The sequence below is a fragment of the Schistocerca nitens genome, chromosome 8 (assembly GCF_023898315.1).
Source record: "Schistocerca nitens isolate TAMUIC-IGC-003100 chromosome 8, iqSchNite1.1, whole genome shotgun sequence".
In the NCBI taxonomy this organism is placed as follows: Eukaryota; Metazoa; Arthropoda; class Insecta; order Orthoptera; family Acrididae; genus Schistocerca; species Schistocerca nitens.
The window spans coordinates 157,340,230-157,356,069 of record NC_064621.1 but is presented as its reverse complement, the minus strand read 5'-3'; the positions used below and the strand labels follow the sequence as shown (position 1 = coordinate 157,356,069).

General features: G+C 41.0%; 1 protein-coding gene across 1 annotated transcript in view; it reads right to left on the bottom strand.

Moving 5' to 3' along the window:
- Positions 1-10,928, bottom strand: part of LOC126198726 (epoxide hydrolase 4-like) — a 128,411-nt gene extending 117,483 nt beyond the window's left edge. The window contains exon 1 of the mRNA XM_049935247.1: positions 10,690-10,928. Coding sequence (XP_049791204.1) covers positions 10,690-10,878 — 189 coding nt within the window. The 5' untranslated portion in view covers positions 10,879-10,928. The remainder of the gene's footprint in view (positions 1-10,689) is intronic.
- Positions 10,929-15,840: the final 4,912 nt, after the last annotated feature.

The window sequence follows — 15,840 nt, the reverse complement described above, 5'->3', positions numbered from 1 at the left end:
CATACGCTGATCCAGCCAGAACGTTAGACCACTTACCTAATAGTTTGTATGTCCACCACTGGCACAGATAATAACGGCGAAGCGTCGTGGCATGGAAGCAATGAGGTTTGGAAGGTCGCTAGAGGGAGTTGGCAGCACATTTGCACACATATGTCAGCTAATTCCCGTAAATTCCGAGGAGGAGGGCTATGAGCTCTGACGCCACGTTTAATAACATCCCAGAAGTGTCCAATCGGTTTAAGACTTGGTGAGTCTACGCAGAAATGAGAACATGGATTTTCTTGAATTATACCGCCAACTACCGAGAATCAAACCAGGGGGATGGGGTGGCGGGCTAATTTTAGCACAAGCAGATGTCCCCCTCGAAAATAATCAACATTGGATTCAACACATTTTTTTCGTGTGAAGCTCATATTTCGAGCTATTCTGGTTTGTCAACTTAAAATTTACACCCTGTATTTTAGAACCAGTTCAAAGCCAGAAATTCCTCGGGCTCAGGTTGCATCATTTCTCCGAAATTCGACCATTTTGTAATCGTGTGTTGAATAGCTGGAAGGAAATATTGAAACGTCTGAATGGGGAATACGTAGTGGTCGAAACATTTTCCCCCGATCCTCTTCAGTACACAATGTAGATGGTTAAACTCTCCTACTCTGCTCCTTTTGGTTAGTATGGAAATGTCTCAGTACTCTTCGCTTTCGCTGATTTCTTCGTCTCACGTTGTATGCATTTCCTAGGAAGTACACTTAACTATCCATGGACTAGCGAAGCAGTTTACATGCCTGGCGGCCGATTGTGTATCCGATGTTACTCGGCTGTAGTGAACGACATTCAGCGTTCAATGGAGTCATTGAATACGGCCGGCCAAAACTGTCCCAGTAGACTACAGCAAATACTGCGCAGCAGTCACTAAAGCCGCACACGAAGCCAATTTGCAGACACAACGTAAGCTAACACTACGTCACTACGTCAGTCCGAAAACCGGTTTGATGCGGCTTTCCACGCTCGTCTATCTTGTGCAAGCCTCTTCATCTCAGCCTATTTCAACGTACACCAATCAGCCTGCTTACTGCAGTCATGCTTTCCCTCTACAATAAAAAATTGTTCAAATTGCTCTAAGCACCATGGGACTTAACATCTGAGGTCATCAGTCCTCTACACTTAGAACTATTTAAACCTAGCTAACCTAAGGACATCACACACATCCATGCCTGAGGCAGAATTCGAACCTGCGACCGTAGCAGCAGGGCGGTTCCGGACTGAAGCGCCTAGAACAGCTCGGCCACAGCGGCCAGCACCCTCTACAATCCCCCCCCCCCTTTTCCACCAAACACACACACACACACACACACACACACACACACACACACACACACACACACACACACAGCAGTTCCCTCATTAATTTTGCACTATTCCCATCTAAACTGAAGCATGCTTCAGTAGCACCACATTTCAAAAACTTTTATTCTCCCCCTATCTGAACTGTCAGCCGACCATGTTTCACGTCTGTACACGGCTAGTCATATTCCTCCAGAAAGTACTTCCTAGCAATTAAATTTACATTCGATCTTAACGAATATCTCCTTTTCAGAAATGCTTTTCTTGCTATTGCCAGTCTGCATTTTATACCTTCTCAACTTGTCCGCTGTCAGTTATTTTGCTGCCCAAATAGTAAAACTCATCTACCCCTCTCAGTGTCTCAAACTTCTTTTCAAGACACTATCCATTCTGTTCAACTGATCTCCCAAACATTTGCCATCACTGACGGAATTACAATCTCATCGGTAAACCTCAATGTTTTATTTCTTCTACCTGAACTTAATTCCTTTTCGAAACTTCTCCTTGCTTTCCTTTCCTTGCTCGATGCACAGATTGAATAACATCGAGGACCGGCAAAACCTCTGTCTCCCTCCCTTCTGAACTATTGTTTTCCTTTCATGACCTTCGGCTGTTGTAACTGCAGTCTCATTTCTATAAAAGTTCTGGACAACTTTTCCGCACCTGCATTTTACCTCTGCTACCTTCAGAATTTGAAGGAGTATATTCCAGTTAACTTTGCCACAACTTTTCTCCGAATCTACACGTAAGCTACCTAAGGTATGTCGTAGGGTGTTACTTCACGTTTTCTTACATTTCTATTTCTCTTGAACCCAAACTAATCTTGCCCGAGGTCGGGTTCTACCAATCTTTACATTCTGCAGTAAATAATTCGTGGTACATTTTGTAACTATGACTTATCAAACTGAGGTTTTCACTATCAGCACCTGCCTTCTTTGAGAGATTAAATACAAACCCCTGCGCTTCCACTTTTCGTAGGCAACTTTTTTACCTCGCATTCGGCATAGGTTCGAAGACTTCTGATCTTTTTTTATTTTTATTTTTTATTGCATCGTCAGGAGTGAACCTGAGCTCATCTGCAACAGCTTGCCAACTGCTTTTTTTATTTTTTCATATTGCGATCTTTGTATACACATAGTTTTCGACACCCCATAGCTCTGGTCATAGATGCATCGCATTTATACAATTCGCAGTTTTTTCGTTTGTCTACTTCTCCATTGCTGTGCACAACAAACTCATGATAGCAAACAACTACAAAACATTCGGCGGTACGTACGTATCGAAACTCTGGAACAAAAGCGAACCTATATTCTTTTCGCTCAAACATGCGACTGCAGTGCTGTTGGTGTGAGAAGGAAGCAAAGGTGAGAGAAAGGGGGAACAATTTTCAACCAATGACAGAGATAGATATTGCCCTGCAATACGAAATATTCTCTACCCTTGATGGACAACACCGGCAACCACTCGGCAATGCGTGGGCAACTATCTGCAACTGCTTGCACACTAGCAACGTTGTTCAGCCACACCGCATATTTGTCGTCTACTGTAGCTACATTTCTCCAATGCTGACAGCAATGCTATTGCGGCCAAATATTTCCGTAAAATACGGGCCATCTTTTTAACTTCTACAATGTTGCCGTACTCTGTCTAAGGCTTGAGCAATGTCCAGATATATGTCAACCGTAGATTTTACATCATGACAGCCACCTGTAGCCGGCCGCGGTGGTCTCGCGGTTCTAGGCGCGCAGTCCGGAACCGTGCGACTGCTACGGTCGCAGGTTCGAATCCTGCCTCGGGCATGGATGTGTGTGATGTCCTTAGGTTAGTTAGGTTTAAGTAGTTCTAAGTTCTAGGGGAGTGATGACCACAGCAGTTGAGTCCCATAGTGCTCAGAACCATTTGAACAGCCACCTGTCCAGTATGAAAAAAATAAAATAGCTAACAGCAACTGACAAGCTCGGCATGTACTGGCAGCAAGGTACAGAAAACTGTTTCCACTAGCTTGCGGAGGCTACTTAAGGAAGTTGGCTAAACTTAACGTAAGTCACATTTACGTAAGTCGACTTGTCGGGAGAGTGTTTCTATGTCAAAGAACTTCGGGAATCAACTTCTGCAAGCGAGGTTGCGGACGTCTAGTTGACAGTGGACATTCGCCTTTACGCTTTGATGCGACAGCTGATGATTGTGGAGTGTTCTCAGCCAGTAGTTTTTGAATATCTTGAGAAATTATTTGTTTGATGCAGATTTGTATACCTAGAGTTACTCTTCTGTTCTTCATGGATGGTTCAAAGAGTGACATATCTTCGAGAATTAGTTAATTTGAAGTCTTGCAATTAGGAATAGTGTTGATATAAAGCACCATACGTTCATCTACGATGATCCATTAATGCGGACCGAGCGAGGTGGCGCAGTGGTTAGCACACTGGATTGGCATTCGGTAAGACGACTGTTCAAACCCGCGTCCGGCCACCCTGGTTTAGGTTTCGTGTGATTTGCCTAAACTGCTTCAGGCAAATTCCGGAATGGTTCCTTTACAAGGACACGGCCGGCTTTCTTCCTTAATCCGATGGGACCGATGACATCGCTGTTTGCCCCCCACCTCCAAATCAATCAACCAACCAACCATTAATGCGAAACACGAAATACGCACTACATGTGTGTGGAACTGTCTCAAATAGTAACAAGCTAGTAGAGCCACAAACCACTGTCTCGGGTCAAAAGGTCTCCCACATACGTCTGCTCTATTGCATCTTAAATCACAACAATATGTAAACGTTAAGTTTCCGGCGGAGTGATACACTACGCAAACTGAAATGCTTCGATATGACGCTTCGTATCAATAAACCGCTAGATCGTGACACTGTCCTGAGTAAACATTGTATCGCTGTGTCATGTAGATTACATTGAGCAGACACGCTGAGAGAGCTTCGCCGTGCCACCTTTTCAGCACGTAGCAGCTGACCCTGAGGTTCTTTCTAATTCATACATAGCTGCTTATGATAGAAGACAGACAGGTCACAGCTGTGTTATGCTCTTGTAGGGTCAGTGACGCCCAAAAAGACAACACCTGCAGAAAATCACGTGCATTTACTACTTTGCAATTAGTCTGTTACTCAGAAAGCGTGGATGATGCTACTACATAAAAAAACTTCTCTCTCACAAGATGGCATGAAACATCCGGTCAACTGCAAAACTACTTGTACCGTCGAAAGTAACTTGAATTTCTCTCCTCTTAGTAAGATTGCGGTTTAATGTCCCGTCGGCGACGAAGTGAGTGTGTGTGTGTGTGTGTGTGTGTGTGTGTGTGTGTGTGAAATCTTATGGGACTGAACTGCTAAGGTCATCAGTCCCTAAGCCTACACACTACTTAACCTAAATTATCCTAAGGACAAACACACACAACCATGCCCGAGGGAGGACTCGAACCTCAGCCGGGACCAGCCGCACAGTCCATGACTGCAGCGCCTGAGGCCGCTCGGCTAATCCCGCGCGGCGACGAAGTCATTAGAGGCAAGACATTAGCCTGTGCTCTCTGGAATTTCTACGTTTCATACGTTCACGTTTGGAAACGTCGTGAGTTGGTGGTACTCTTTTCTTATTTTGGCAAAAAAAAAAAATTGAGAAATGATTGATAAAGGCGAAAAGCACAATGCAAAGTGATTCACCACCAAATTTTGGCGTTACAGTGTCGTAAATTTAAATAGTGATTCGTAAAAACTGGGATGCAGTAGATTAGACTGGGAGTTCTTGGTTTGACGCGAGATAGTGAATTGTGGCACCATTATCTCGTTACTGTTTGAGCCAGTTCCACATATGTTAGTGCGTATTTCGTGTTTCGCATGAATGGATCATCAGAGATGAACGAAGTGGTGCTTTGTACAACACTAATCCTAATGGTAAGAATTCAAAATGACTAATACTGGAAGATTTTCATTCTTTGAAGCATTCATGCAAGACCAAAAGAGTAACTCTTGGTATGCAAATCTCCATCAAACAAATAATTTCTCAAGGTATTCAAAACTTAGTTGTTGAGAACCCTCCAACATTATCAGTCGTCACACCAAAGCGTAAAGGCGTGTATCCACAGTGAACTAGACGTCCGCAACTACTACTTAAGTTCTTTGACGCGGAGACGCCCCGCCCATTAAGTTTCGTCAACTTCCTGACGTAGTTCCCGCAAGTTAGTGGAAACAGGTTTTTGCTCCTTGTGCAAGTACTCGCCGAGCTAGTAAGCTGCTGTTAGTTTTTCTCAAACTGCAATCACAGTTGGCTGTACTGATGTTAAATCTACGGTATACGTACACCTGGACATTGCTCAAGCCTTCGACAGAGCAGCATAACAATAGTTTATTGTAAAAGCTACAAAAAATAAAAATAAAATGCCCACGGTATACAGTCAGATTAACTGGTTCGTATCTTAAAGGTCGTACTTTTAGTATCTATCTTTGGTACTTCTAACGTTTACCCCACAAGCGTCGAGGTATCACAAAGTTCCCTTTTAGGATCTACTCTGTTCAAGAAATATTTATCTGACATACCAGACTTTCAACCAGTAATTATAGCTTCCTTCGCTAATGATACAGCGATACATTACACCGATGACAACATAACGAACATTCATGACTAATTCCAACGGGCTTTACTACCGCTTGAAAAAAAATTATGTACACAATGGCGCGTCAAAATAAACGTGGGAAACGTCTAGCTACCTATTATGCAGGAAAAGACAATTTATTACCCTCACTGCTATTATTAGCCAAATGTCTGTGTTCACTTGGACAAAAACTTCAAGAAACACAACAGGCGTAGCGAATAAGCAAACAGTCTGTTAACTGCCCAATACTCCTTAACAAGTAAAGTCGTCTCTAAATAGGAAAAGCAGTTTCATACTTTACAAGTCGGTAATACAACCAGTAGTGTGTTATGCCTGCCCCTTTTGGGGCCGTGCTAGGACTGCACATTTCAACAAACTTCAGTTTATCCAAAATGCGACATTGCGAATGATATTAAATGCTCCATGGTTCGTCAGAAACTCAACAATTCACAATGACTTAAACATTAAAACTGTTTCAGAAGCGATCCGCTCCATACCTGTAATCTTATACACCAAACTTCCTTACGTAACGAACACAATAATTTGTCAATTATCCACGTATAATATCCATGACAAGCATAAAAATAGACGTCCAAAGTTGGTACTGTTACCTTGTCAATAATACAAACAGAGGCTGACATAAAAAGTACAATACCATAAACATTGCAATATATATGCATGTACGCTGCAGGTCAAACATCACTGTAAATAATGTGCTGTTCTTTTTTATAATAATGATGTATACTTTGTTCCCCAGTACTTATGTATAAGGATCCTTGTAAACCTAGAATTGTTTAATTATGAACTAGTCATCGTAATACAAAAATCTGAATCCATGCAGAAGTATTACATGCTCGATACCGGTACGAAAATGTTAGTGTCGAAAAGAAGAATGGCACAAAGACAGATAGGTCGAAATAACCATTGGAAGTTTGGAACCCCAAAGCATGTAACTGGATATTGTCAACCAAGAAAGCGCGATTGAATTTACCAATTACTTTGTTTCACCAGAACGGAAAGTACACTTCATTAAATTTCTGTTGAATTTTCAATGTTACTCTAAAAATATTATATCTTTAATAAAATAAATACTATTTGCAAATGTCGAAGAGTAATCAAATGGTGATCTCTTGATTATATAGCGTGCCACATATTTGCATACTGTTTTGGCATATTTGATTGTATAACAGAAAAAAGATGCTCGAAACTTGTACATGACATTATCAGAAAGTTTTTAAGCTAGGTAACGTCCTCTGATTTTAATTTATTGAATAGTATCTCTTGATAAGTATGTGCACCTCTGTTTCAATTTTTTTCAATCTAACATTTCTTTTTTATTAACTTTTGTTATTTGTTTCAATATTTCTTCAATAATAATAGTAAAATAACAGTAGCGGCTGCTCTGGCACTGTAAACTTCTCATGATGCAACTTTAGCGGAAACAGTTCTGCATGCACTTGCATCGAGTTTTTGAAATTAACTTGCCCAAGTGAATTGCAGAAGTAAACTTGCGCAAATTTTTGTTCTAACGCAAACACTTCAGCAGGGTCTTGCCTGTTACTTGCTAGTGGCTGCACACCTTGAAGGTGGTTTGGAGCGATGTCGATGATTTAGTACTGGTAAAAGGCAGTCATGTGAGCCTTTACCACTGACATGTCACGGCAGGGACATAGTTGTATAGAAACAGAGCAGTAAAACAGGTCGAAGACGAGACGTGACGGAACGGCAGAAAGTAGCTATCGTGCTTAGACGTGTCCTGATTACACAGCAAATGAAGCTGCTCAAATTGTCAGTGTACCAACGCAGTCTGTTCAACGTGTCTACAATGGTGTATAGCTCGCAGCTATGTAATATGCCGTAAGAAGTGAGGACATATAGAGATCCTAACCCGCTGGTACAGGAGACGAATGTCACGCATTGTTAATAGCAATCGATTTCAAACCTGTGAGGAATTGCTGCTGTCAGTGAATATAGGTCCGTGTCTGTCAGTTTCCGAGCAAACACTGCGGAAGGAATTGCATGCAATGTAAATTTGTAGTCGTGTACCTCCCAAAAGACTAACGCTTTCGTATGAACCGACGTTTACATTCTTCCTATTTACCAGTCTCATCTCCGACGACAATGCGCTTCCAAGGTGAAGGCCATCGGCTATGTTCAGCGCTAAATGATACGAGGTACGAAGGAATTCACAAACAAAATATAGGCGATGGCAAAACCTCTCACTGAATGTCAGTGTTGCCAAATCAGCTCTTTTAAGAGCTAACTCTGGCTTCTTTTTAATACCATTTATTGGGCAAATCCGTGATTTAGCTGGGGTTCCGAAGTATGGCTTTTCTCACAATCATTTGGTTTCTTTTCTAGATTCCTTTCTAGACTATAGGAAAGCATTAAATCTATGTTTATTATAGAAAGATTATTTCCATTGAACTAAGACGTAAAGACACGCTTAAACATTCCATGAAAATGTATTACTGGGCTCAATTAAAAAGCATAACAAAGCAAACAAACGCTGTGTTGGTGCGTCCAGTCTCGTCAGCATTGTATTGTATTGCATTGAACTGGGAACCTAGAAACGACGGAGAGGCTTCGTCCCCGCCGTAGCCCACAGTGGTACCCAACCCCACAACAGGCTACAGCGGTCCACTCACCCCGCCCGCCCCACACCGAAACCAGCATACTCATACAAGGTTGAGAGCGTTGCTGGAACGCTCTGTTGCAGCATAGCTTACAGCAGAAAAGTATCACAGCTTCATAATAATGAAGGAAGCTATTCGAAGCAAAACATGACTCAAAAATCACGCGTTTCACTGTTGCAATAAACAGTGTGCGAACGACTGAACTGAGGAGAGGAACAGCGAACTTCTACTCAGTGTAGTAGTATAAAAAGTATAAGAAATAATGTGAAATTAGAGTGCATATATTGTGAAGTTCGTCCTGTAAGTATACAGCAGAAACATTATTTCTATATTTACTATGAGAAAATGAAAATTGTGCCAAAGAAATTGACATGAAGGTCTTTATTTAAACACATTTTTGCCTCAAAATATCGAGGTTTTATATATTGGCTAATATTTTATATGTATGTCATAGAAATGAAATCTCAGTTTATTATGTCTGCGTTGGAAGTACAAGTGCGTTCAGAAATCATTTCTCTAACAAGATGCGAAGGACACACCTCTAAATTTGTATTCTTTTGCACTTTATGAATATCTATACATTTTCTCTTTAGCTGCTGAAGACATTAAAATGAAACGTCGCACACGATGCAAAATCCTGTGGAACAGTTATTTCTTGAAGTTGTTTAAAACTTAATTACATATCTGATACGAGTAAAAATGAGAAAATTATATTTCAAGGACTTGATTCCAAAGAAAAAAATCCATGAAAATAATATCAGCAGTGATACAATTGTTCTTCATCAGAAAGTTTGGAAGGTAGGAGACGAGATACTGGCAGAAGTACAGCTGTGAGTACCGGGCGTGAGTCGTGCTTCGGTAGCTCAGATGGTAGAGCACTTGCCCGTGAAAGGCAAAAGTCCCGAGTTCGAGTCTTGGTCGGGCACACAGTTTTAATCTGCCAGGAAGTTTCGTATCAGCGCACACTCCGCTGCAGAGTGAAAATCTCATTCTGGTTCTTCATAAAGTTGGACTAACTAAAAATATCTACCTACTGCATTTTCGTGTACACCCCTTCCCCTCTTAAATACCTTACACAGTATAATCATCGCCAAAATAAAACTGCTCAGTTATACAACTTGTTTTATTTCAGCTTTTTTCTGACTTTTTTGTAGACATGTTTTGCTTATTTCGGTTTGGGGAGTTGGCAACACTGCTGAGAGCTTCGGCAAGAGTGCGAGACTGCAGTGCAAGCTGCCAGTAAACATCGTTGAAGGTAGTGTGCCGCTTTTGGAATAACCCTTATGTTTGAGCTGCTGTGAAAATTAAGTGTACTTAGTGACATACATTAGTGTACAATCGAAATGTTTCTCAACGGTTCAGAATTTCTTACTATGCCGACAAAAATTGGACTATGGATACAGCGAAAAAAAAAGAACGAAAAAAAAAACCGATGTGATGTGTTAAAACCGCTATTAGTATATGTATGCTGAAACTTGTAACGTGAGCTGCACGTAAAAAACATATTTTAATTAAAAATAGCGATACCATAATCAAAAACACCAAATACGAAATAAGAAAAGAATCTTGAGAAACATACAGTTCTTGTCAGCTAAAAAGGGACATCATGAAAATCGGAAGCATTATGCAAAACTATCTAATAAAAATTTAAGTACAGATTGCTCATATTACTTAGAAATTCAGCGGTACAACAAGGTTCTCATTGAGGATGCATGGTCCGTTATTGAAGACAGTTTTCTCTAGGTTCGTTTTTTCACCGCACTGACGTCTCCAGCATTGATACAAAGTTTGTAGTGCAAACATCATTGTTACCTAGCTTGGCCGCTCCGGGCAGTTGTTTAGGAACGCAACAAATCTGTTTATGCTTTTTACTAAGGAAAGAGGTTCTTTTGTATACTCAGGGACAGTTCTCTAAGAGTACGCAGTTAAAAATCTATATGATATGAGAAACGTTTATGAAAAGTAAGCTTGGCGTAGTGATGAGTACCTAGCGCGGGGTCTTTAATAAAGCTGTTTATTGTTTTTACTACGGAAAGTTTTTTTTTATACTTAGGAACAGTTCTCTAAGAGTAAACGGGCAAAAGTTTGCATGATATGTGAAACAAGAGCTTTACAAACCTTGAGCTTGGCGTAGTGGTGAGTACCTAGCGCGGGGTCTTGCAAACATTCCGGAGCTTTGTCACGCTTCTTCCGGTACCAGAAGGGCTTGCTCGGGTTGAACAGCGACTTCACAACGAGAAATGTGAAAACGAGACAACTGTAGAAGGCGGAGAGCCCGTACATCACCAGGACGGAGAAGAGCCCCATGTTCCTACTTGCTCTTCGCTTCTTTCACTTCTGTCTGTCTAATCGAGAGGCCGGAGTTGTATCCGCGGCGACGGTGCTGACATCTAGCGGCAAGCAGAGATTACCGCTCGCCAAACGGGCACAGGTAGCGTGTACAAAGGTCGAAAAACAAGGTTAGGAAGTACTGTATGTGTACGGGACGCACCGGTTCGGGAGAAACATTGTCTGTGTGTGTGTGTGTGTGTGTGTGTGCGCGCGTGAGACATATATTTAGGATGAAATTACGACGCAAGCTCATTGCTATCTCTACGCAGCACGGTCATTCAAAAAATTTTAATACAACAGTCAGAGGCTTCAGTAGTTTATAAATAAGTCACAATGGCAGCAACAACGAAAAAAACGAATCTTTACTAACGTGCAGCGGTCTTATTAGACAGCCCGCAGAGCTACTACAATAGAACGTTATCGTCAATTAAATTAACTCCAACAGCTCGTAATGAAACATGTAACGAGTCAACGATACATGTAACGAGTCAACGACCACTGCATTCAGCCACAGATTCTAATTATGGTAGATGCTATCAGAAGGTTTAATGTCGATTACACGTGAGCTAATGGAACTGGAAGGATCGTCAGAACATTCAACAATGCGTAACAAATGCGGTATTCACACAGACCGTCAGCGCAACGTAACGGGATGGGACGGTGGACACTTACAACGTTTCTCCGGCAGAAAGTTTTGACGTCGACGTGGGTAGGGAAACGGTGATGTCGGCTGCTAAAATCCGAAGTTAACCTATTCTGACCGGACTCACACTTATAGTACAGATTTAGCGCTTTGTCTTCTTGGTTTTTATTTTATTGTATGTTTTTTGACACACTGGAAATATCCCATGGCGACTTGGATATTTTTTCTACGAGTATTCTTCCACAAAAGAGACGAGAGAGCTGAAAGACAAAAACCATCTAAGCTTTACAGTACCTAGGCAAATAAAAATGTTATTGTTGTGGTCTTCAGCACAGAAACTGGTTAGACGCAGCCCTCCATGCTATCTATCCTGCGCAACTTCTTCATCTCTAAGTAACTACTGCAACTTACATCCTTCTGAATCTGCTTAGTGTATTCATCTCTTGGTCTTCCTCTACGATTTTTACACTCCACGCGGCCCTGCAGTACTAAATTGGTGATCCCATGATGCCTCAGAACATGTCCTACCAACCAATCCCTTCTCCTAGTCAAGTTGTGCCACAAATTCCTCTTCTCCCCAATTCTATTCAATACCTCCTCATCAGTTACGTGATCTACCCATCTAATCTTCAGCGTTCTTCTGTAACACCGCATTTCGAAAGCTTCTATTCTGTTCTTGTCTAAACTAATTATCGTCCATGTTTCACTTTCATATATGGCTACACTCCATACAAATACTTTCAGAAAAGATCTCCTGACACTTGAATCTATACTCAATTTCTCTTCTTCAGAAACGCTTTCCCTGCCATTGCCAGTCTACGTTTTATATCCTGACTGCTTCGACAATCATCAGTTATTTTCCTCCCCAAATAGCAAAACCCATCTACTATTTTAAGTGTCTCATTTCCTAATCTAATTCCCTCAGCATCACCTGATTTAATTTGACTACATTCAATATCCTCGTTTTGCTTTTGTTGATGTTCATCTTATATCCTCCTTTCAAGACATTGTCCATTCCGTTCAACTGCTCTTCCAGGTCCTTTCTGTCTCTGCCAGAATTACAGTGTCATTGGCAAACTGCAAAGTTTTTATTTCTTCTCCATGCATTTTAATTCCTACTCCAAATTTTTCTTTTGTTTCCTTTATTGCTTCCTCAATATACAGATTGAATAACTTCGGGGATAGGCTACAACCATGTCTCACTCCCTTCCCAACCACTGCTTCCCTCTCATGCTCCTCGACTCTTTATAACTGCCATCTGGTTTCTGTACAAATTGTAAATAGCCTTTTGCTCTTTGTATTTTACCCCTGCCACCTTTAGAATTTGAAAGAATTTCCAACTTTATGCTTTCCCTTCTTTACTTAGAACTGGTTTTTCATCTGAGCTCTTGATATTCATACAAGTGGTTCTCTTTTCTCCAAAGTTCTCTTTAATTTCCCTATAGGCAGTATCTATCTTATCCCTAGTGATACATGCCTATACATCCTTACATTTATCCTCTAGCCATCCTTGCTTAGCCATTTTGCGCTTCCTGTTGATCTCATTTTTTAGACGTTTGTATTCCTTTTTGCCTACTTCATTTATTGCATTTTTATATTTTCTCCTTTCATCAGTTAAGTTCAATATCTCTTCTGTTACCCAAGGATTTCTACTAACCCTCGTCTTTTTACCTACTTGGTGCTCTGCTGCCTTTACTTTTTCATCCCTCAAAGCTGTCCATTCTTCTTCTACTGTATTTCTTTCACCCGTTCTTGTCAGTCGTTCCCTAATGCTCTCTCTCAAACACTCTACAACATCTGCTTCTTTCAGTTTATCCACATCCTATCTCCTTAAAGTCCCATCATTTCGCAGTTTCTTCAGTTTCAATCTACAGTTCATAACCAATAGATTGTGGTCAGAGTCCACATCTATCCCTGGAAATGTCTTACAATTTAAAACCTGGTTCCTAAATCTCTGTCTTACCGTTATAAGTATAATCTATCTGAAACCCTCCAGTGTCTCCAGGCCTCTTCCACGTATGCAACCTTCTTTCATGATTGTTAAATCAAATGTTAGCTACCATCAAGTTATGCTTGGTGCAAAATTCTACCAGGTGGCTTCCCTTTTCATTCCTTACCCCAATTCCATATTCACCTACAAATTTTCCTTCTCTTCCTTTTCCCACTATCTAATTCCATCCCCCCATGACTATTAAATTTTCGTCTCCCTTCACTATCTGAATAATTTCTTTTATCTCATCATACATTTCTCCAATCTCATCGTCATCTGCGGAGATAGTTGGCATGTCTGACAAAATAAGAACAAAATTGATGAAACAGTTTTCAAGAAGAACCCTTTTTTAACAGAGAAAAGTTAACTCCATTGAAGGAGAAATATGTAGTTATTTTTGATGTTATTTCGTACTTCAAAGGAATAGTTAAGGTAATAAGTCTCTATGTATAGTCCTCTAAATACTGTTTGATGTGGTTATATACATATTTTTTTATCGTGTAACTTTGTCAAAAACATTCGTTATTAAGACCGCTTTGTCCATTAATAAACTTTATCTAATACTATATTCCGACTTCTTGTATTACGGATAGTAACTCGTAATCTCACTTTCACCATTCAGTACTGGAGTAAGCTAGCGATGTTGTACTGACGTTCTGTAGTGTCAACACTCCACCGTTAGTCGATGGCATCGCCTACCGATCGGTCTGTTCCGTTAACGTCCTTGGTGAACCAGCCGTTTTATTACACAGTACAACAATATGGTTAACTGCTTCATATACTCGCTTGTGAAGCTACAGTCTACAGCGCAAAAGGCAGACTCAAGATGTTAACTGGGATGTGCCGTTAAAGGAACAACAATAAAATTTCTCTGTTTACAAATAAGTTCAGATTTATACACTCCCCACTCGCAGTTAATGCGAAACAGGCTCTTAACATCGAAATGTAACATCAGACACACTCGCTACAGCACAAATAATCTCCACACGGGTCCGCCATTGTGGACGTACCGCAATTAACCTATCTCTTTCTAGTTTCTTGTTGAACTGTATGATATTGTTTCAAATATCTCTTGCCGCAGATTACTGAATGCCACTGTGACCAGCTTGAACGGAATGGACAGTGTCTTGAAAGGAGGATATAAGATGAACATCAACAAAAGCAAAACGAGGATAATGGAATGTAGTCAAATTAAATCGGGTGATGCTGAGGGAATTAGATTAGGAAATGAGACACTTAAAGTAGTAAAGGAGTTTTGCTATTTAGGGAGGAAAATAACTGATGATGGTCGAAGTAGAGAGGATATGAAATGTAGACTGGCAATGGCAAGGAAATCGTTTCTGAAGAAGAGAAATTTGTTAACATCGAGTATAGATTTAAGTGTCAGGAAGTCGTTTCTGAAAGTATTTGTATGGAGTGTAGCCATGTATGGAAGTGAAACATGGACGATAACTAGTGTGGACAAGAAGAGAATAGAAGCTTTCGAAATGTGGTGCTACAGAAGAATGCTGAAGATAAGGTGGGTAGATCACGTAACTAATGAGGAGGTATTGAATAGGATTGGGGAGAAGAGAAGTTTGTGGCACAACTTGACTAGAAGAAGGGTTCGGTTGGTAGGACATGTTTTGAGGCATCAAGGGATCACAAATTTAGCATTGGAGGGCAGCGTGGAGGGTAAAAATCGTAGAGGGAGACCAAGAGATGAATACACTAAGCAGATTCAGAAGGATGTAGGTTGCAGTAGGTACTGGGAGATGAAGAAGCTTGCACAGGATAGAGTAGCATGGAGAGCTCCATCAAACCAGTCTCAGGACTGAAGACCACAACAACAACACTGTGACCAGCTATAAATCCATCACACACGAGCGATGGATCGAAGCGATCCGTCGCAAGGGCATGCGATGGCTTTGTAGATCATACATGTGCGTGCAAATTGGAATCTCATAAATCGTATGCGATGTGTGGCAATGTGGCTGACTGCCTGCGATTTGTTTGGTTATTAAATGTAGTGTAGTTTTGTTTCGTTTCGCTTTGCCCACTATGAGAAAGAGCTTCACGTTAACATTTGCTATTGGGGACCAAAAACCACACCGAGACGTGAAGGTGAGGCAGGAGCTGACACTTGTATTAAGAAGTAAGCCGAAAATCAGCCTCCCTTTTGCAGCGATTACAAATTTAAATCCTCTTCTGTAGAACTGGAACTGATGGGAAGCTCACGGTAGTAGTTACGATACACTAGGCTCCATCTGAGGACAGAGTTATTTATGAGACAACTACACGCTTCATTGAAGTTTTTAGCTTCTAA